This window comes from Sebastes fasciatus, chromosome 6 (assembly GCF_043250625.1).
Source record: "Sebastes fasciatus isolate fSebFas1 chromosome 6, fSebFas1.pri, whole genome shotgun sequence".
NCBI classification, from domain to species: Eukaryota; Metazoa; Chordata; class Actinopteri; order Perciformes; family Sebastidae; genus Sebastes; species Sebastes fasciatus.
The window spans coordinates 1,257,400-1,279,891 of NC_133800.1; the positions used below are offsets into that span (position 1 = coordinate 1,257,400).

Consider the following 22,492-nt stretch of genomic DNA (forward strand, 5'->3'; position numbering starts at 1 on the left):
AAATATGTTTTTCTAATAGAGAATCCAAGTATTTGTCACTCAACTTTTTTGTTTTACTGGAGTAGAACATGGATCATCTTTTCTATTCATGCTCCCAAACCAACAGTAAAGGTTTGACAATATCACTCTGAGTCAGGTAGAATTTGATCAAATTGTATTAATCTCATTTTTAATGTGTGTGTAAATGTAATGTGTGTCTCTCAAGATCTCTGTTTTCTTCCAAAATCCCTAAAGATATTTGGCTATTTTGTTTGATTTTGCTATTTTATTTTATTTTGCTGTTTTTGAGTGCTTATTTCAGTGTATATGAAGTGTTGTTTTCACACATTTTATGTAAAAATACAAGCGGATAATGTTAAAAAATATTGATTACATTAAAGAAAAAAAAGGTGACGTAGTATTTGTGACCCGGAAGTGACATCGGCAAGTCCTTCCTGCATCAAGACCGGCAAGATGGCGGCGGACACGCAGGTTTGTGGGGCTATTTTTTAATAGTGGACTATCCGCTTGCAGAAAGGTGTTCCAGTATGGTAGAAACCAGAGTTGGTGCTATCTTGACCTCGGCTTTATAATCACGTCGGTGTGTTGCGACGTATAAAGAGAAACTCTGGTCAAATCCAGCAGCTAGCGAGCAGCAGGCTGTTAGCTCAGTGCTACGTAGCCTCAGTGTGACTGGACCACACTGAGCTACAGCTAACCGGCTAACCAGCGATAATAACAGCCACCCGGTAGATATTGACAGAAGACTTGGCTCTGGCCTCAGCCCAGACTCTATCTAGATAGGACCGCCACTGGGTTTAAACTGCCCGTCATTAGCTTCAGTTGGTCTGAATCCATTAAATTACCATCTTATGTGATGAGGAGTTAAGCCTCGCCCTCCCCCAGCAGCACGTTGTGACCTGTGACCAGTGATCTGATGTGATGTGATGTGATCTGATGTGTGAGTGCATTAAATCCACAGTGTGCTAGCTGCTGACTCAGTGACTCAGTGATAGTCACTTTGCTGGCTGTGCTGGAATCCCTTCAGAGTTTACAGACATTTACTGTTATAGCAGAGAAGAAACATTTCTTCCTTTTCTCTGAACTCATCTCATTCCCACCCACCCCAAACCTACAACTGACACATACATTCAGTGGCCACTTTATTAGGAACACCTGTACAACCCAATTCAACTGTTCTGCCATAAAGTTTGCTTTTATGACGCCTATCCACCTCATTCCTAGCCCCCATGTCTGAACCAGAACCGGCGTTTTCCATGGTAACGCTAGGCTAATCGTCTCTCCTAGAGCGATTGTATTAATAAATCTAGTAAAACATGTGTGATCACCACCTATTACAGCTCAAACAGGATAATGTGATCATAGCTCTGCCTTCTACCATGGAGGGATGGAGGACGACCTGAAGAAGTGGCCTCAGATAACCTTCACTAGCAGATTTAGCTACGTTATTGACTCCGTTGCTACAGACGGTGAAGAGATGAACAATCTGAAAAGCTCTGAGGCAGATCAGGACTTCCACAGTAACATGGTTTAGTTTTTTACACACAGAAAACCCTACTGAAACTATCTGTAGTCTAATGCTGGCCTGCACTCCGTGCCATAATCTGCCTTACATTTTAAACTGTACAGAAAATAGTGAAAGTAACTGGCTGTCATTAAACCAACGCTACAATGCTGAGTCCTCCCTACACATGAAATCATAGCTGATGTTCTGCTGGCTCTGCTGTCAGTCCTTTCAAGGACCCAACGTCTCTTCTCCGCTGCTCTTTATAACCCAACCACAGAGTAGAATACGGATTTTCCTCCACTGGCTTTTTGTCCATTAAATGAAATGAGCACACATAACGAGGGTTTATGGTGGTCTCTTCAAGTTTAGGTTTCTCAGCCACATTCCTCTGGATTCCTCGTCTGTAGGTCGGCGATGGAAACTGGACCGTTGGCCACAACAACAATCCCTTTTTGTTTTGGGTGCATGTTCAACACACTGTTGTTGCAGCCACAGATTTTGCTTTGTCTGGTTGTTAGTACAGCCACCAGCAGCTCAGCAAGTACCAGAGCTCCACAAGGACATTTTAGAAAATGCTAAATAAAGCAGGATTTGCTAAATTGAAGACGAATTACTTTCAGGGATGCAGTACTGTTGCAGGGAAGCACCAATACCGGATCAGATATCGGGACGATACTGAGTCAAATAGCTGGATCAGATATCGGTGACAATTGGGCCAATCTATACAATTATTTTTTATGTTTATGTATACTATATACACTATATACTGTAATTTTAATTCCTGTTTAAGTTTTGACCAGTTTGTTGCTGCATTAAAAGGTTTACACTTGAATTGTAATTCCTGTTAATTTTTAAGATTTTTTTAAAAAGGCACTGGTGTATGACTTATTATTCTAATAATAAATAAAAAATTAAATACATTTATATCTATGTATTTATTGGTCACATTTAGTTTTACAAAGTTAGGAAAGTACTGTTTAAGGCCAGCCTGATGTTTCCTCACTCATAACAGAATGATCCCAGTCACTTCATCACAGTGAGGCATACAGCTGATTAATTAAACACTGGTATCGGATCTGTACTTGATATCGGCTGATACCCAAAGTCCAGGTATCGCTATTGGTATCGGGACTGAAAAAATCGGATCGGTGCGTCCCTATTCAAAAGAAGCTCCGTTGGCAGTTAGCCACTATGGTTAGCCTATGGGACTAACGAGCTTACTGCTAGTTACGGCCATTATCATTTCTACAGTAGCACCCCCGAGAATAAGGTGGATAATGTTCAAGGTTTTCAGGTGTTAACTCAGTAAGATGTTTAGCATTGAAGTCCCTAGTTGGTTCTGGTGTTGTGCTGGACTGCATTATATTATATTGAGAGGTGTTTCTAATATTAAGCCTCTCTCGTGTATATAAAGTCCAGACTGTAAAGGTCAGGATGAGCTGCCCCACCCTGTCCCATGTGATCACGAACTTCAGAACTTTACTATGACTTCGATGCTAAACATATAATTGAATCAACACCTCTATGACAGTGTCAACAAAAACCTGAACATTCTAGGTATCATAGAAGTCAACTTTAAGGCAGAACAGTTGTATTGGGTTGTATAGGTGTTCCTAATAAAGTGGCCACTGAGTGTATGTGTCAGTTGTAGGTTTTGTGGGAATGAGGTGACTCATTCTTGTGGTCCTGGACTGCAGGTCGGACTGACTGCTGCCAGTCATTAGACCCGTCTGTATACTAAATGTGACTGTATTACTGCAGGTTTCAGACACACTGAAGAGGTTTGCTGTGAAGGTGACAACAGCCAGTGTGAAAGAGCGCCAGGAGATATTCGGAGAGCTGAAACGGAGCATAAAGGGCAAAGGTGAGGGATTCAGTGTTGTTTAATCTTCTACACTGTGTTTTAAAAATGTGCTATAATCAACACTAACGCTTTCAATTATCTCTGTTAGAGTTACCAGAGCCTGCCATCAAAGGATTATGCAAGCTCTTCTGTCTCACTCCACACAGATATCGGTAGGTGTCTTCTGTTTCACTCCACACAGATATCAGTAGGTGTCTTCTGTCTCACTCCATACACATATCGGTAGGTGTCTTCTGTCTCAATCCACACACATATCGGTAGGTGTCTTCTGTCTCACTCCACACACATATCGATAGGTGTCTTCTGTCTCCTCCATACACATATTGATAGGTGTCTTCTGTCTCACTCCACACACATATCGGTAGGTGTCTTCTATCTCACTCCACACACATATCGGTGGGTGGATGTAATGACACTGATGCAGGATGAAACACTATGGGATGCTCCCAACAGGCTGATGAGGAGATATGTGGAGATTCATAACAGACCGTTGCTATGTACAGCAGACCGTTGCTACGTATAATAGACCGTTGCTACGTATAACAGACTGTTGCTATATTGATATATAATGGGGTGGACAAATTAATAGAAACACCTGTCAGTTTAACGTAACGCAGCTAAACAGCACCACAAACTGAATCAACACCTCTCTAAAAGAGATTGAACAAAAGCTGAACATTAGAACCATCATGATGGCAGGATTTAACTGTTGTATTAACCTGCATTAGTTTGAGCCACGTGTACCTAATAAACTGAGTGTATGTCCTTTGTGTTTCCATGGATGTGTGTGTGCATCTCAGGGATGCTGCATCACGCAGGGAGCTCCTCTCTGTTATTGGCCAGCTGGCCGACAGTCAGCCTGACGTCCTGGTGACCAGCCTCCTCCACTGCCTGCTCAACAGTGGAGTCATCAGCAAAAATGGAGAGCCCAGGTACCGCTCTGTTTTATCTATAGTTAGTAGTTATAAAGTTTGTAGTTGCACCCCTAACACGTTCCTACATTCACAGAAGAGAACGGATGCATCATCATAGCACTGTCAGCATTACACATCTTTACCTTTTCACTGTGTTTGAGAGGCAGGGAAAGCAATGATTATATAGTGTAGCATATTTGATTATTAGGGGTGGGAAAAAAATCGATGTATTGCGATTTTTTTGGCCAAATTGATATATTTGCTTCATCTGAGTCTATGTGGAGGTAGAAGGAAGTTACTGCTTTTATTGTTGTAGTCTGAGTAACGTGACGTCATATCCGTTCTGTATCCGTCAACCAAAACAAACAAACCAGCCGGCCGCCGCGAGCCGAGACAAGAAAGTATAAAACTTAGGGTCATCGTGGATACGACCTGCACCCTCCCATGTTGAATCCAGCGTGGTAAACACTAAACATCCAGTAAAGGATGGAAACACTTTGGGTTTCACACAAAGACAGGAAAAGCGGAGCTAGACATCACGGCTAAAGCTGCATGCTAACTCTGTCACGGACAGGAGACGTTATCGTATCGCGGTAACGTGCGGTCGAGCCTGCCGTCGCTCTCACAAAATCACAACACATATCGAATCAACACCCAAGCATCATGACAGTATGGAATCAGGAGATGGGTGAATCGTCCCAGCCCTAATAATTATAAGGATGTGAGTGCAGTTAGCAGAGTCATAATGAACTACATTGATACACTATAACGAGGATTGCACTGTTTTATTTTAAAACAAGCAGGATTAGTTAATGGAATCAGTTTTGTGTCTAGGAACCGGGTTATCCAGATGGTTGTCCTCTCCTCTTCCCACTCTTATGGCTGCCTTTCTATATTTGCAGTAAAAGCAGCGGTTCTGCTGCCTTCATCGGCCTATCTTGGACCTGCCTTTTAGTCCCCCGGGTGTTTTCTACCCCAGAGAAAAAACAAGGACCTGTCTGGAAGAAAATGGTCAGTAAAAGAGTATCAGTCTAAGATGAAATGATTATGTGGTCTGTGATGGTGGAATAACTGTTTATACCCAGTCATACAGTTTCTACTGAGGTGTTAAATGTTGCTGTTGACAAACATCCCACACAGAATTCTACCACATTTGACCCGGATCAAGGTTCTAGTGTTGGTATGACCTTGTGGTCTGGGTTCCTCTCTTTCAGGTGGAGGTTCAGAGCCTTCTGGTCGCTGAGGTGGTGGGTGGAGCCAAGACCACAGCTCAGAAATCTAGCCTCAAGAATCTGAGTCACCTCTGGAAGGAAGTGAGTACGAAACACAGTGGCAATGAAAAGACTCCCGTTCAGGTTCTGAAATTAGCACCCACCAAATGCGGATAAATTGTTGTCAATGGCGGATAAAATCATCAGGCCATCTGTCACTTTGGCAGACAGGGGAAACGCTAGAGATGGAAATAGAGAAGCGTTTCTAAGTTGTCTGATTCCTCTATCCATGTTCTATCTATTCCTCTCCAATGCTTTCCGAGAGTAACACATGCACAATGATATTAATGCCATACGCACGCTGTATCATGTTTGAGTTTGTTTGGGACCGGAGACATGGCGGAGAGAAAAAAAAGCACTCAACAGCGTGGCGCTACTAAACCTGAGGGGACGAACCCCTATTTTTTTCCTGATAATGCGACACTGAACAAAAAATCTGTGTTGAAATCAACAGGAGGAGAGTTAGTAACGTTAGCTGTTAGCAGCCGTTGGCAGCACAGTCCTGACTGGATAAATAACGGAGCTACTAACGTCAACAGAGGTGCCATTGAGTTATTATTATGACGCGTTCAAGCTCTGCTCAGGAAAAAGACTATTGGGTGAAGGTAAATTTCAACGTTATCATGATGCGTTCAAATGTAATCTCGTAGAATTAAAGTTTTGGTGAGAAACTTGAATAAATCCAGTTGTTTGAAGGAGATGTTTTCACATCAATATAAAATAGATATTAGAGAGAGAATTATTAACTGATTAACTTCCTAACACTAGTTCTAAGCAGCTCATAATACAAAATGAAAACTACTAATGCCGAGATGTATATTAAATAGCAAATATTGAAATAATCATAATAATTTGAAATGTGTTTTTATGCAAATAACCACTATAGATGACAATCAGTACAGTACTGTGTACAGTACCCTCCCATCCCCGAAAAATAGGGCTCCCCAGAAGCTATGGTGTTATTGGAACACTGTAATTTACCATGCATATAATGCTTTTTATGTAAAATATATTGAACATTGAATGACACCAGATCTAACATGTTATTCCTTCATTTAGCGCAGAGATTTCAAAAGTGGCAGATAACATGTCTGAGTGGCAGGACATGAAAAAAGTTAATTTCAGAGTCTGGTCCCGTTGATCTAACCTGATGATCACACTGAAACTTTCATTTTGTTTCATTCACTTTATTTAAATAGCTGAACAGATCTGATCTGTGGGGGTAAACAGAAATGTGGAACGAGGCTATGGAGGACAAAATTACGTTCATCCCATCTGAAGAGTTTTTGATTTTTCACTCTTCATCCAGGAAATAATCATGTGACAACTGAAGAAGTAGAACGGTTTTTACTAACCTGATAGATCACTTGTTAACATCAGTCCAAACGTACAGTGAAGGAAATAGTACAGATCAGTTTTACAATGACCCAAGTGCATGAAACGGGCTGTTGTAGTCCCGTCTGTGCTGAACTGATGTGATGGGTAGTTAGCTCCATGTTGTAGAGCCAGCTGGCCCCAGCATAATAATCCACATTCACTAAGAGACATTTCACTAGTTTGAAACTGGCTGTGTTTAGAATCAAATTACAGGTCAATAATATTAATAATGAAATAATACTAAAAACTGAAATAATACTCAGCCTGATGAAACGACTGAAAGAGGAGGTGGAATGCTTTATTAGTCATCTCCCCCTGTAATATTGATCCTTACCGCATGGGGCTCTAAGCCGCGGACACACATGGAGCGTCAGGAGTGCGTGGCGGCTGCGTAACCTGATGTTTTTTATTTCGACGTCCCTGTTAACAGGTTAGAGCAGCCACACTGCGCTTCTCACGCGCGTCTCAGCTGCGTCTCTTCTAGAGAATAGAGGTCTCGCCTATTTTTTACGCGTGCCGCGCACGTCTCACAGCAGCAACAGACAGTGAAGGTGATCTATTGACAGTATATTAACATCATAACAGCTACATTAATACAGTTTCGATCTCTAGACATCTGTAGAATATGTCACAGACAGTGAAAGTGATCTATTGACAGTGTATTAACATCATACCCGCTACTTTACTACAGTTTCAAGGTCTAGCTGTAGAATATGTTACGGAGATGAAAAAAAGTAAAGACTTATTTTTAAATCAACACTTCCTGCTTTCATTTCAAAATAAAAGCCCTCAAGCGTTTTTTCTATGGACAGAATTCCTTCATTTGCTAACACAAGGCTTTTATTCTGAAATATGAGCAGTCAGTGCTGTGGAACTTGCAGTGACTTGGAGAGCTCCATGAATTGATAAAGTACAGGGTTTAAATCAACACTTCCTGCTTTCATTTCCAAATAAAAGCCCTCAAGCGTTTTTTTTGTGGACAGAATTCCTTCATTTGTTAACATGAGGCTTTTATTCTGAAATATGTGCCAGACAGTGTTCTAGAAAATAGAGTGACTTGGAGAACTCCATGAATGAATATAGTACAGAGTTTTAATTGTGGATTATTACTATTATTTACAAATTACCACATGTTTCTTCACCTTTCTCTGTCTAAAATCAATATAAATGATATCTATAATGAAATGAAATGGCCATTAAAAGGCAAACTCTATGTAGAAAGAAAAGGGCTGACACAGCAGCAGAAACGCAGCAGACACACAGCTGGTGTGAAAACCCGACACGTGTATCACGCAGCCGCCACGCGCTCCTGACGTTCCACGTGTGGCCACGGCTTTAGACTGGATCAGAAACCATTACTGCTATACAATCCAATGAGGCCCAGGTGGTACTGGACCATCCATGTAATACTGGACCATCCGTGTAATACTGGACCATCCATGTGATACTGGACAATCCATGTGATAAGGACCATCCATGTGATACTGGACTATCCATGTGATACTAGACCATTACATGTGATACTGGACAATCCATGTGATACTGGACTATCCATGTGATACTAGACCACTCCATGTTATACTGGACAATCCATGTGATAAGGACCATCCATGTGATACTGGACTATCCATGTGATACTGGACAATCCATGTGATAAGGACCATCCATGTGATACTGGACCATCCATGTGATACTGGACCATCCATGTGATACTGGACCATCCATGTGATACTGGACCATCCATGTGATACTGGACCATCCATGTGATAGTGGACCATCCATGTGATACGGGACCATCCATGTGATACTGGACCATCCATGTGATACTGGATCATCCATGTGATACGGGACCATCCATGTGTTACTGGACAATCCATGTGATAAGGACCATCCATGTGTTACTGGACCATCCATGTGATACTGGATCATCCATGTGATACTGGACCATCCATGTGTTACTGGACCATCCATGTGATACTGGACCACCCATGTGATACTGGACCATCCATGTGATACTGGATCATCCATGTTACTGGACCATCCATGTGTTACTGGACCATCCATATAACCTAACCCTGACCTGTTGACTGTATCTCAATGTATGAACAGACACCAGGTGTGACATAGTGTTGTCTTTAACAGAACCCTGGACTGGTGGATCAGTACATCAGCACCCTGTTGGGTCTGGACCAGAACCCCACCACTCTGGCCATGCTGGGAGTGTGTTCAGACTTCTGCACCATTCAGAAAGACAAAGCTACCATAGAGAAGCACAAGGTGAGCTGTTCCCTTCTCATCATTAGTACCATAATGTTCCTTACTGCAGGTCTGACATTATTAACCCGTTGTGCTCTGACACTAAAGGACTACATGGACTCTCAGATGAATCCATGTCGGGGCTGCTACAACATGTAACCTTGTGTCTGCTGGTTTTCAGAGTGCCCTGTTGGACCTGTACATGAAATCAGTCCTTATGAGCAAGACGAAACCACAACAGCACATTCTGGAAAAAAGTGGCTCGTTTCTGCGTCATGTGACCCACTCTGAGTTCAAGGAACTGCTACTCCCCACGCTGCAGAAGACCATGCTCCGCAGTCCAGAGAACGCCATGCAGAGTGAGATGCTTTGAGTTTCTGATGATTTACCTGCTCGCTGCTCAGGCAGCTCTCATACGGTGGATTAAAACATTGTCCCTCTCTTTGCAGCTGTTTCCTGCCTACTGTTGGCTGTAACTCTCGACCTCAGTCAGTACGCCATGGATATCGGAAAGGCCCTCGCAAGTAAGGCCTAAATGGACGCTCAGTAGATTTAGTTTTGTATCTTTGTGTCTTGTGGAACAGGCTGTCAGGAGGGTGTGATTTGTCACAGGAGAAATAATGACTGAAAGACTGGGCACTCAATAGGGCTGCACAATTAATCGAATATTAATTGTAATCACGATTTGGGCTTCCCACAATTAAATGAACATAATCGACTGAGATATTGACGTTTAAAATGTGCGTTCTTCTCATAGAAAACTCTGCTGGACATCAAATCAAGCGCTTCCTAAACTAACAGCCAGCAGCTGGTGATCCGGATGTTTTGGCCTCACTTTGGTGATAGATATTATCTATACAACCAATGTTTTTATAGATATTATCTATACAACCAATGTGTTTATAGATATTATCTATACAACCAATGTGTTTTATTATTAAATTAAGGGCATAAAATACTTTATCTAGCATCTTCATGTTGCTAATTTTGCTCTCAAAGTGCACCAGATTGAAGCATTTAACTTTAAAATGTAGCTAGTAAAAAGGATAGGGTGAATATTCCTGTATTTTCTCATATTGCAGAAAAAAATATTGCAATGTCAGTTTTTTCCAGCATGGTGGAGCCCTAATTTGTACATTAACAGGAATTTAGCACAGCATGGAAGTGAAAGCAGCACTCTGTTTATTTTAATGTGAAAGTGCAATAAAATGAATGAATAATCATTATAAATAATCATGATCTCAATATTGATCAAAATAATCGTGATTATCATTTTGGCCATAATCGTGCAGCTCTAGCACTCAATGAATTATTAATGAGTAGTTTCTGTGTATTTGATGACTGGTGTGGTGCGTCTTTCAGGCCAGCTGAAAGCTAATAATGCTCAGCTGATGGAGGAGGCGGTCCAGGCCATGCAGAACCTGGCCCAGCAGTGCAGCGACCCCTCTGCTCTGGAGGACGTCGTCACTCACCTCTTCAAGATCCTCGGAGGTGAACTCATTCATATTACCTGTTAGACTGAGATACTGTCTGACCCCTGTTTGGTTCTGCTCACCTGAATCATAATTGTTGTGGTTGCAGGGTCTGAAGGAAAGCTCACTGTTGTTGCCCAAAAGATGAGTGTGTTGTCAGGTAAGAGGCCTTGCAAGATTTATAATTTTTAGCAAAGAATATGTTTTTGTGGGACAATGTGGGACATGTTACCAAGGCTCAGAGGTAGTCTATAATGTTGATATGTCTATCTAACTTATATAATAAACATTTCTATTCTGCCCCATATCTTATAAAATCTCTATGCTTTAATGCCAGAATGCATCCATAGATCGGCACATCTCTTTTTGAGCCGCACGTTTCTTGTGCCACTTGTGTCACTTCATGTCGTAATTGAAAAATAACTGGCACATTTCACAAAAAACTCTGAGAATCTCCTTCCACCAGCTTATAAATACTTCTAAGTAGTTTCACAGTCTTTGTTGAAGCTGCTTTTCCTTTTCTTTGTGCTAGTTTCCATCATATTCCGCCTAAATCTGCAGAGTTTGTGACTTTGCGGTGACTCGTATTTTTCTCCTTTGAGCGTAGCGTAGCAAAGACTGTGACATGTGAACCTGAACTTGACCCACATGTGCTCAGTTTGACAGCAAACACAGCGCAGTGATGATGACAGCATTCCTGCTTCTTCACAGCCGTTGGATAAAAGCCAGATTTTAAAGAAGCGTCTGTCCTGCAGCGGTTTGACTTTTGAAAACTTGAGACAATGAAAATGTAGGACATCGTCTCAATATGTGGGACGTGGGACAAGGGATAAAAATGCTGTGTAGTCCCTCCTAAAGTGGGACACCGGGTCACCCTGCAAGAGCTTCAACTGCAACCTCTTTATTTCAACCGTACCATGTTGATGTTGTTCCAGGGATAGCCAGCTGCAGCCATCATACCGTATCAGGAACCTCCAGCCAGACTCTCAGCTCTGCAGTCGCTGTGATGTTCATCCCTTATTTACAACAAGAAGGTATCATCTTTTCTTCCTCAGTCATGCTAGACAGATTTACTAACTATGGAAATTATCTTAATAAGTCTCTGTAAATCCTTCAGGAGACCACCGGTCCTGTCTAACTCTTCTGTATTTCCTGTAGTTCATGAGGCTACCTTGGTGCATGCAGTGTCAGTGCTCTCCCAGTGGACCAGTCGTCTCACAGTGGAAGTTCCCACCGCTCTGCTGGACTGGTTGAAGAAAGCTTTCAGCCTCAAGACCTCCACATCTCTGGTTCGGCACGCCTACCTTCAGGCCATGCTGGGGGCCTTCAGAGGTCAGTCACACCGGGCACGTCATGCTGTTATGTGTCCAATACACAGATCCTTAACTTCAACTCAATCCTTAATCCCTGTTTTTTAGGGGACACTCTGGCCCAGGCCTCAGACCTCGTGCCCTTGCTCCTCCAAACAGTGGAGAAGGCTGCAGCACAGAACTCCCAGCATGCTCTGCTTGCAGAAGGTGTGGCAGCTTCTGTTCTTTTGAGTCGACTGGCGCTGCTGGAGACGCAGACGGGTGAGGCTCAAAAATGACTGATGGAGACTGTTGGAGTATACAAGGATGGGCAGTGATGAGGACTTTTGTCTTTGTGTCTCTGCAGAAGCGAAGTTGTCCAGCTTTTGGAACCTGATCTTAGATGAGAAGAAGCCACTTTTCACCACAGAGAAGTTCCTCTCGCAGGCCAACGAGGAAAGTAAGGACATTTTCAACATGTCTGATTATCTTAAAGACTCATGAGCGTTCTCAAGTATTGAACTGATGTCCTGTCTCTGTCTGTAGCTCTGCTCACAGTGCTGCTGCTCTGTGAAAGACTCTTCCTGGACCACGCTCACAGGCTCAACACCAGCAAATCACAGTGAGTCTGGCCCTCCACCTTGCATATGTCTTAGAGCGCTTATATACTGAACAACACATACACCAGCAACACATAATGGCCTTCTTATTTTAGGATTAAAAAGTATATCGACCAGGGGGAGATCGGGGCCAAATGATCCCCAGTGAACACTATAATATGTGCCTTGAACTTCAGATTTAGCAAACCTAAACTAAACCAAACATGCTGACATTGATGATACACAGTGATTTCCTGTATATATAGTAGGGATGTGATGGAGAGGAAATGTTCCCACCGGTTAATAAACTTGTGACATCACCGGTGTTACCGATTTACACCGGACATTTTACAAGAAAAGATGACGGTCAATATGTGCAGCATGCTGATTCTGATCTTTACCATCGGGTGGCTGCGTGTCTGGCCTCTCCAGTCCAGCTTTCACTGCCGGGCCGCAGGGGTCTACCTGGCACCGCTGTGCCGCTCACACCGGCTGTGACCGCTCCGTCATTGGGTTTAAACCTGAAATATTGCCAAATAGGCACATTTGCTTTTCGCTCCGACACCGAATCCTCCGCCATCGTCTTGTCTGTCAACTCTCTCTCTCGTACCGTGTGTGAAATCTGACTCCTGCTGCTCTGAGCTGAGACTCTGTATGGAGCAGACACTTTCACTTTCAGTGTGTAGCATCCGACCATCTATTGATAACACGGCACTGATACGCGAAAATGAACTAAATGGGTTTTATTTCTGTAAAAACAGCAGAACGACGGTGGGGGCGGTGGGTACGTAATGTAATAGGTGTGTACCCGACCACCGTGTAACACCGGTAACACCAACTACCATGACGAGCCTATTATATATTTACTTTCTGAAAGGTTTTGTCCACAGAGCGATCGAATGTTCTGTTTGTGCAGGAAAAATACAGAACATAAATTAACTAGAGATTTGTCTCATTTATCTTAAAGGAGCCATATGTATCACTGACAGCTAGTGTTTAAAACAGGTAACAGCAGTCCAGATTCTAAACACTGGAGTGCAATGTGAGGGTTACTTTCTAGACACGACTTTGTTAGCCCTTGGCCAGCAGCAGCAGTAGTCAGCATCACTTCATCGGCTGTGTGTCTCAAACAGTCGCTGCCTTGATAACCAGCTGCACACGGACCACAGAGAGATGTACCGAGTCTTTTCAGGTCGGGTAGAATCTAACGCTAACGTTATCTCTGTTGATCCAGTTCGCTAGCTTGCTTCCATGGCTGCAGAAGGCTGTGTTTGACGTGACAATTAGTTTCAGATGTGACAACGGGGCGTTGAAACCGGAAGAGGACGGATCACACAGACCAAAACTAAAACAGACGATCAGAACCGAAATGGAAATGTTAAAGGAGAACATACTGGCTGTAGCATTGTTGTTGGAGAAGCCAGTATTTCAATTCAGCATGTTTCCTTAATCTCTGATGACACATCATGGTCATTTTATGATTTATTCCAGTATATAATGTTTGCTTCCTGTAGGATGTATCATCACGCCACCGTTGCGGTTCTGCTGTCTCGGAGCTGGCGTGTGAGGAAGCGGGCTCAACAGACCGTCAGGAAGCTGCTCTCCTCTCTGGGTGGATCCAGTCTGGCCCACGGCCTTCTGGGAGAACTCCGCTTGGTCATCAACAAACACAAAGTACACACTGATTATTCACCATATGGCTCATAGAGCTGCATCTTTAACAGCTGGTTGTGGATCAGTGAATCAGTCAGCTGCTACAGCTCCACTGTTTGTCTGATTGTTACTGACTGTGTGATGTGTTCACTGTCAGGTTTTGCCCCAGGACGTCCTGGTGTCAGAGTCAGGAGAGCTGACCGAGCTGGGTCGCAGCTACGTTCCCCCTCGTGTCCTGCTGGGCGCGCTGTGTGTTGTCTGCTCCTCTGCCAGCCAATGGGGCGACCCCACCGAGGCAGAGAGCATGGCCATGGAGATCCTCATCGTCACTCATCATCCATCCATAGGTATGACAATGAATCTGCTGCCCTCTTGTGAACCAGATGTCAGGTTTCTGTAGCTTAACACCACCACAGTTTGTTGGGATGGTGTATTGGTGCTCTGTGCCATAATGTACATGTCATCCACCCTGTGTGTCACTCTTTCAGTTGGAGCTCGCCGCGGCCTCTGGCCTCTTCTGCTCCTCTCCATGAACATAAAGGCAGAAGAGTTTATAGAGAAGAATCTGGAAGCTATTCTGCCTCATCTACTGGAGGTCAACGCAGACAGCCAGGTCTGAGAACACCACACACCACCTGATGCTGCAGTTACATGACATTTCTACACACAGCAACACTTTACTGATCACTGTGGAGAAACCCAGGTTGATTGAAGGATCGATGAACAGTTTTTCTGTTCTGTGCAGAATATCTGGAAGGACATTAGAGTCTATCTATTGCTGATGTATTTGACATGATATCAGGATGTTTACTGGTCACGTTTTTTCTCCTCAGGCAGTGAAAAATGCGGTCGGTGCCCTCTCCGGCCTCTCCCCCAACAAGCTGTTACCGCGGGTGATCAGTCACGTCACCGAGGGTCTTTCCCGGCCCGCTCTACTCCACGTCACCAGGGAGGAGTACGCCATCATGCAGACACCTGAGGGAGAACTGTATGACAACAGCATCATCCAGAGGTAATGCCCCATCCACAGAGGGAACGTCAGCAGCACGTGGCAGCTGCAGAACCTGTTGTTTTTTTATTTCGGAGTCCATGTTAACGGGTTAGAGCAGCCACACAAGCCCGCATCTCAGTGCGTCTCAACGCGTCTCAGCTGTGTCTCTTCTAGAGATTTGAGGTCTCGCCTATTTTTACTTCTCGCTTTTCACAGCAACAACAGACAGTGACAGTGATCTTTTGACAGTATATTGACATCATATCAGCAACATTACTACAGTTTTGCTGTATGATGACATGAAAAAAAGTAAAGATTTATTTTTAAATCAACACTTCCTGCTTTCATTTCAAAACAAAAGCCCTCAAGGTTTTTTTTCTGTGGAAAGAATTCCTTCATTCCTTAACACAAAGCTTTTATTCTGAAATATGTGCAGGACAGTGTTGTAGAACATGCAGTGACCTCAATATAGTACGAGGTTTTAATTGTGGATTATTACTATTATTTAGAAATTATCACACGCTTCTTAACCTTTCTCTGTCTAGAATAAATATAAATTACATTTCTAATGACATGAAATGGCCATTATGAAAGCCAAACTCTATGTAGAAAGAAAGAGCTGGCAGCAGCAGCAGCAGCAGAAACGCTGCCGGTGTGGGCGACCCACGTGAAACACGCAGCCGTTCAACGAGGCAGCCGTCACGCGCTGCTCATGCGGGCGGTCTGGCAACAAGCGTAAAGCTCAGCCTCTCCTACTGCTGTAAACCTCTGAGCTCGTCTGTCATCTGTTTGCCGTTTATTTCCTTCTGTCTTCTGTCTTCCTCCTCTCTGCTTGCTGCAGTGCCCAGAAGGAAAGCACCAAGAAGGTGAACATGAAGAGAGAGAACAAGGCCTACTCCTACAAGGAACAGATCATTGAGCTGGAGTTACAGGAGGTAAAGTACTCTTCTCATCATCTGGGTTTGTGATGCTGTTAATGTCTGGAGCACATTTAGATTCCTCTGTGATCTTGCAGGAGATGAAGAGGAAAAAAGGCATCAAAGATGAATTGCAACTGACCAGCAAACAGAAGGAAATGATCCAGATCCAGCTGGAAAAGGAGGCCGATGTCCGCAAGAGACTTCAAGGGGTATGAAACCACGTCACAATAGTCTGTTCTCTAATACTGAGTCCCTGATTTCTCCTGGTTGATCTGCGGTGTTTCTGTCGTTTTCACCAGCTGGATCTGAAGCTGCAGAGCGCGGTGGGTCTGCTGGAAGCCACTCTGATAGAGAGACCAGCTCAGATCACCATGGAGCTCCCCCCTGTCCTCCAGGTCCTGATCCCCCTGCTGCAATCCCCTCTGGCTGCTCCATGCATCCAGCAGCTCTTCTTGGACATCGGAGTGTGTCTCATGCCCAAACACTTCCACTATCTAGGTACATGGCCTGTCTCAGTATGGTATTGATAGTCACAGCCTCAGCATCTCAGTGACACTGTGTTTTCCTTGCAGCCATGCTGGTGGGTCATGTGACTCTACGGCTGCTGAAGCCAGAGTGTGATCTGGACGAGGCGTGGGAACAGGAGGACCTGGACACAGCAGCCCACCGCACCATCCTGCTGCTGCACCACCACACCGTCCCACAGAGAGACGCCAAGACGGGCGGTGAGTACGGTCACGGACACGCCACTTACAAAACCACATCTAGACACACATGCACACTCCTGTGTCACTTTCTTACTAATAATGAATATGTTCAGATGTCTTAAAGGGATAGTTTGGATTTTTTGAAAAGGGGTTGTATGAGGTTCTTATCCATAGTAAGTGACTACTTCATCCTCTACCTGCTTCCCCTTGGTCACATCATGCGCGCCATGGCCTCCACTTCCACTGCTACGCCGACGACGTCCAGCTCTACTATTTCCACTAAATCCATCCTCACCGCTACACACTCCACTCTGTCCAACTGCCTCACTGAAATTAAATCATGGATGCAAATCAACTTTCCCAAACTCAACTGTGACAAATCAGACATGCTCATCATCGGTCCAAAATCACTCACCAGAACCACTCACAACTTCTGCCTCACCATCGACAACTCCACTCTGTCCCCCTCCCCTCACATCCGCAACCTCGGAGTCATTTTTGACAGCCACCTCTCCTTCGAACACCACGTCAACCACATCACCAGGACTGCCTTTTTCCACCTCAAAAACATACAGTAGCTCGTCTCCGCCCATAACTCTCCTTCTCTGCTGCCGAAACTCTCATCCACGCTTTCATTACATCCAGAATCGACAACTGCAACAGCATTCTCTACGGCTCAACATCCAAAGTCCTCAATAAACTCCAATACATCCAGAACTCTGCTTCCCGTCTGCTCGCCCATTCCCACTGCCGTGATCACATCAACCCCATCCTCCAGAACCTCCACTGGCTCCCTGTCCCACAACGCATCCAGTTCAAACTCCTCCTCACTCACTAAGCCCTCCATAACCCCCCTCCTACCTCACAGATCTGCTCCACCATCACACTCCTCTCCGCTCCTCTGATGCCAACCACCTGTCCACACCAGTCAGAACCAAGCACCGGACCTGGGGCGACAAAGCATTTGCCATAGCCGCTCCCTCCCTCTAGAACTCACTCCCCAAACACATCAGAGACTGCACCAACCTGTCCACATTCAAATCACTAATCAAAACTCACCTTTTTAGAACTGCTTTTAATGTGTGATTAATATTGTGTTTTATATTTTCATGATGTCCCTGTTTTTATGATCTTTTTATCTGTGTAAAGTGTCTTTGAGTACCCAGAAAAGCACTATATAAATAAAATGTATTATTATTATTATTATTATTATTATTACGTTTACATGAACAAAATACTGCATTTTTTGCCCCTATTCTGAAAAAGGGCAATATTCCTACTAAGCTCTTGACATGACTAATGAAAATTAATATTCCACTAATATTCCCGTTTTCATGCAGCCGTGAATACTCCGATTAACGTGACCTGTGGCGGACTAGTTCTGCCGTGTATACTGCTGTGGATGGGGGCAGCAGCAAAACAGATTTTAGACACCTAATAAAATCAACATCAGTAAATATAATAGAAGTAAATAGTCTATAATGTCCCAGAAAATACCAAGCCAGTGTTGCAAATGGAAAACTTCCAAGTAAATATTCTAATGTTATACAACATCTAGCCAATATTTAAGGGATCTTTAAAGAGGTGAGAGGAAGGAAAGATGAAGATGAGGAATGCCATGAGACAAAAGATGCAAACCATGTTTCCTTCAGATGTTCCACCAGTAGCCAGTCAGAGATCAGAACTGTGACGGTGCTCCTGTACTGACTGAACCTCTTGTTTCTTTGTATTGTTGTTTTCCTCAGATGCGTCTCCTCTGTCGGCTCCGGCCTTCTCCGTCTGCTTCCCTCTGCTCAACGCCATGCTCCGGGAGTCTTCAGGCAGCACCGAGGAGACGGAGAGCAAGATGACCAGAGCCCTGCAGGTCATCAGAGAACACTCCCAGCTCCGGGCCGCCACCGACGACGATGACTTTGTTATAGACGAGGTAGAGACAGACCTCTGCATTGTGTTTTCTGTTGTCTCTGACCTGCACAGGAAGATGGTTGGAAGATACATTATTTATGCAGACAACCAGAAAGACTAATTGTTGCCATGCACCCCATTTGTCTCAGCAGTCGTCTACATAGCTGTGTTTTGGTTCATATGTAGTAAGCAGAGCTGTTGATCTGTAAAAACAAATGGCATACCAAACTGGGAAAGCTTTGTGACAGTCCTACCATTTATTTTGTAGATTTAGTAGTTTGTACTACCTGCTGTGTTTTCTTGTCTCAGAACGGACCAGAACTGCTTCCTCGTGTCAGCATGCTGCTGCTCCTGACCAGAGTCATTTCCACAGCCACCCCGAGGCTCCAGGTGAACCAGACAGACTTTAAATGCATTTATATGTGTAAAGACATACACACACAGTGTGTATTAGTTATTGGTCCAATCCCAATGTCCACACTCACAGACTCACAGACTTTGAGGCGCGTTCCCACAAAATCTGTGAGGGTTTAGGACTGTCCCACTGTCAAATCATCAAGTCCTTGAGGGCTCTCTCTTAGACTATTTGAGCCTTTTATGAACACTTCTCGTAAGTCCGCCTTTCTGCAGACTTTGCCTGAGGGAATTACCCACAACTCCTAGTGGTGTGCCGTTAAACGCAGGGTTACCAGGGGAAGCCCGGAAGCGTATAAAAAAGGTTAACAAAGAGGAGGGCACATGGGTGTCCAGCCTGGTATGTTTAAATCTACACAGAAACATTAACATTAAGGATTTAAGATGGTCCATAAACAACACATGGAATCAGAGGAATGCAGCATTAGACTATATTACTGCTGGTTTATTCATCAACTAGTTCTTTTCATTTTGCTTAATGAAGTTTGACAAAAACAAGTAAATCGATTTGTTGTCAGTCACCGCTCTTCTCGTGGAGACATTCAAATAGGCAGTAAAAAACGGAACATAAAAATGGTAACGTGATATGTTGCCATCAATATTTATGCCATTTCACGCCCTGCAGCCTCTCACACTCAACCATTTACCAGGGGACGTCAGTCAAGTCCCTGAGGGTTCAGGCCTTAGGGGGGACAATGGGACTGAGGGTTCAGGCTGTAGGCTTTAGGGGGGACAATGGGACTGAGCGTTGTAGGCCTTACGGGGGACAATGGGACTGAGGGTTCAGGCTGTAGGCCTTAGGGGGGACAATGGGACTGAGCGTTGTAGGCCTTACGGGGGACAATGGGACTGAGGGTTCAGGCTGTAGGCCTTAGGGGGGACAATGGGACTGAGCGTTGTAGGCCTTAGAGGGGACAATGGGACTGAGGGTTCAGGCTGTAGGCCTTAGGTGGGACAATGGGACTGAGCGTTGTAGGCCTTACGGGGGACAATGGGACTGAGGGTTCAGGCTGTAGGCCTTAGGGGGGACAATGGGACTGAGCGTTGTAGGCCTTAGAGGGGACAATGGGACTGAGGGTTCAGGCTGTAGGCCTTAGGTGGGACAATGGGACTGAGCGTTGTAGGCCTTAGGGGGGACAATGGGACTGAGGGTTCAGGCTGTAGGCCTTAGGGGGGACAATGGGACTGAGCGTTGTAGGCCTTAGGGGGGACAATGGGCTGAGGGTTCAGGCTGTAGGCCTTAGGGGGGACAATGGGCTGAGCGTTGTAGGCCTTAGGAAGGACAGTGGGACTTGGCCACTGTTAGTTCTCTATTGTCTTCCCTGCTCCATCCTCTTCTAGCCACATGGATGACAGGATGCTGCTTGGAGCTGTGATGAGAGCCGTTTGATGCTGTGTGTTTCAGGTGTTGGCGGCTCAGTGCCTGACGGCGCTGTGTGCCAGTGCTGGAGGAGGAGAGGGCTGCACCGTGGCCGAGCAGCCAGAGATAGACGTCCTGCTCGACGCCCTCCTTTCTCCCTGCTTCTCTGTCCGGGATGCTGCCCTCAGGGTGAGCTGTCAGTCAGTTCAGAGTGACGCTGAGAATAAAAAGTGGCTGATGGTGTGCAGCTGTGGTTCAGGGGCATAAGTCGGTCTCTGGAGTGGTATGCCGTTCGTGTTCCTCCGTTTCCTAACGGCAGGTGCCTCTTGAAGGTGGTCGGTCACTGTCATACCTTCAGACCAGTACCGGCTCTCGTCTTCATTGACAACATAGTACCGTCAATATGAATATATAAAGTCATTTGATACTTGCAGATGTACTCTGAAGCTAATAATAGAGCTAGCCTAAGCTAACATGGCTATTGTTAGCCTAGCCACCAGCCTGACTAATCGATAGCAGAAATTGAAGTATTATTTTTGTCATGTTCACACATTAATAAAACTCCACGTTGTGGAACATGAACTAGCATAGATATGGTAGAGGAACAGGAGCGGTATACCACTCCATGGACTGACTTATGCTGCTGAACCAGAGTGGCACACCATCAGCCACTTTTCAATCTGGGCACTATTGTCAGTTCAAGCTGGTCTTATCCCTCAGTAGAGTAAACGGGTGCATTTGACAGGGAAAGTCACCACGTGATGGTTTTCAGCTGTTTTCTCCACAGATTAAATTTAAGAAAATTTAGAAATCCAGTTTCCAGATTAAGATGAAAGCACTGCTGTTAACATTTCAAGGTAACCTTGGTTAAGTGACAGCTCCTGTGTGTTCCTATTAGACATGAGGTTAACACTGGATCTGTCTGTGTTTTCAGGGATTGTTGGAGATGGAGTTTGCTCTGCCCACAGAAAGCACCGAGGCCAGCGGGCTGAGTTTGCTGCGCAGGCTTTGGGTTTCCAGGTTTGATGTTGAGGAGGAGGGCCGAGCCTTGGCTGAGAAGTATGTATTATGAAGGGGTTTCTTGCTACTTTCTTTTTACTAGCCGAGTGCTCATTCTACACTAAAACTCACAACACGTCACATTCATGTTCCACCATACCAAATATTAACTGTCTTTAAATCTAATTTGAAAAGATGCTTTAACCTTCAAAATGAGATGTTGTCACTGTGGAGGAGGATGTGAAACCACGTTGTAGATTCAACAGGTGAACTGTAGTTCATTGTGTTGTTCTTGGTCCTCCTCAGACTCTGGGAGTCTCTGGCTCTGGAGCTGGTCCCTGAGATCTGCTCCCTGCTGATCGGAGACGTCACCCACCACGAGGAGGCGGTCCGCTCTGCTGCAGCCGAAGCTCTGTCCAGCGCCGTGTCCCAGTACCAAGACCAGTCTGCTACGGTGTTGGGCCAGCTCACTGAGATCTACCACCAGAAGCTCTATGTGAGACCCTGCACCATATTATTACTCGTATAGCTGCTCTGGCTGCTACTAGTGGATGAATTTGAGCTCAGAAACTAAACTACAATCTTTGTGTATTTTTAAAGAGACCACCTCCTGTGCTGGATGCCCTGGGCAGAGTCATCTCTGAAGCTCCACCTGACCAATGGGAGGCCAGGTACATCTCACTGTTTGTTTGCAAAGATGAGATATACCAGAGTTTGAACCTTCTCATCTCAAGTCCCAGGGACTCATGAGTGCACATTTAACCACCTTAACATCTACATCAGCCTTCTATCAATCAGAAACATCTGGATTAGTTTCAACAGGGACAGATAAGATGCCAGGAAATGGTAATGACAGAAAAGACAGGAAGGTTTACCCTACACAGGTTCTACCCTGACCCCCAGCCCAGGCAGTCAGCCTATTAATGTCTTACTTTAGTGGTTCTATATCAGATATTATCAGAAAAGCTGATCCCATCATAACAGAGTACTATAA

General features: G+C 44.6%; 1 protein-coding gene across 1 annotated transcript in view; it reads left to right on the forward strand.

The window, feature by feature from the left end:
- Positions 1–399: 399 nt before the first annotated feature.
- gcn1 (GCN1 activator of EIF2AK4) overlaps positions 400–22,492 on the forward strand; it is a 50,957-nt gene continuing 28,864 nt past the window's right edge. Inside the window, exons 1-30 of the mRNA XM_074637061.1 lie at positions 400–471; positions 3,269–3,371; positions 3,460–3,523; positions 4,172–4,303; positions 5,188–5,296; positions 5,500–5,598; positions 9,076–9,210; positions 9,371–9,548; positions 9,639–9,713; positions 10,552–10,680; positions 10,771–10,821; positions 11,597–11,695; positions 11,820–11,993; positions 12,080–12,232; positions 12,318–12,410; positions 12,497–12,572; positions 14,064–14,223; positions 14,360–14,549; positions 14,691–14,815; positions 15,036–15,214; positions 16,035–16,128; positions 16,209–16,322; positions 16,413–16,611; positions 16,686–16,838; positions 18,566–18,747; positions 19,035–19,115; positions 20,545–20,688; positions 21,434–21,558; positions 21,805–21,994; positions 22,099–22,169. Coding sequence (XP_074493162.1) covers positions 454–471; positions 3,269–3,371; positions 3,460–3,523; positions 4,172–4,303; positions 5,188–5,296; positions 5,500–5,598; positions 9,076–9,210; positions 9,371–9,548; positions 9,639–9,713; positions 10,552–10,680; positions 10,771–10,821; positions 11,597–11,695; positions 11,820–11,993; positions 12,080–12,232; positions 12,318–12,410; positions 12,497–12,572; positions 14,064–14,223; positions 14,360–14,549; positions 14,691–14,815; positions 15,036–15,214; positions 16,035–16,128; positions 16,209–16,322; positions 16,413–16,611; positions 16,686–16,838; positions 18,566–18,747; positions 19,035–19,115; positions 20,545–20,688; positions 21,434–21,558; positions 21,805–21,994; positions 22,099–22,169 — 3,695 coding nt within the window. The 5' untranslated portion in view covers positions 400–453. The remainder of the gene's footprint in view (positions 472–3,268; positions 3,372–3,459; positions 3,524–4,171; positions 4,304–5,187; positions 5,297–5,499; positions 5,599–9,075; positions 9,211–9,370; positions 9,549–9,638; positions 9,714–10,551; positions 10,681–10,770; positions 10,822–11,596; positions 11,696–11,819; positions 11,994–12,079; positions 12,233–12,317; positions 12,411–12,496; positions 12,573–14,063; positions 14,224–14,359; positions 14,550–14,690; positions 14,816–15,035; positions 15,215–16,034; positions 16,129–16,208; positions 16,323–16,412; positions 16,612–16,685; positions 16,839–18,565; positions 18,748–19,034; positions 19,116–20,544; positions 20,689–21,433; positions 21,559–21,804; positions 21,995–22,098; positions 22,170–22,492) is intronic.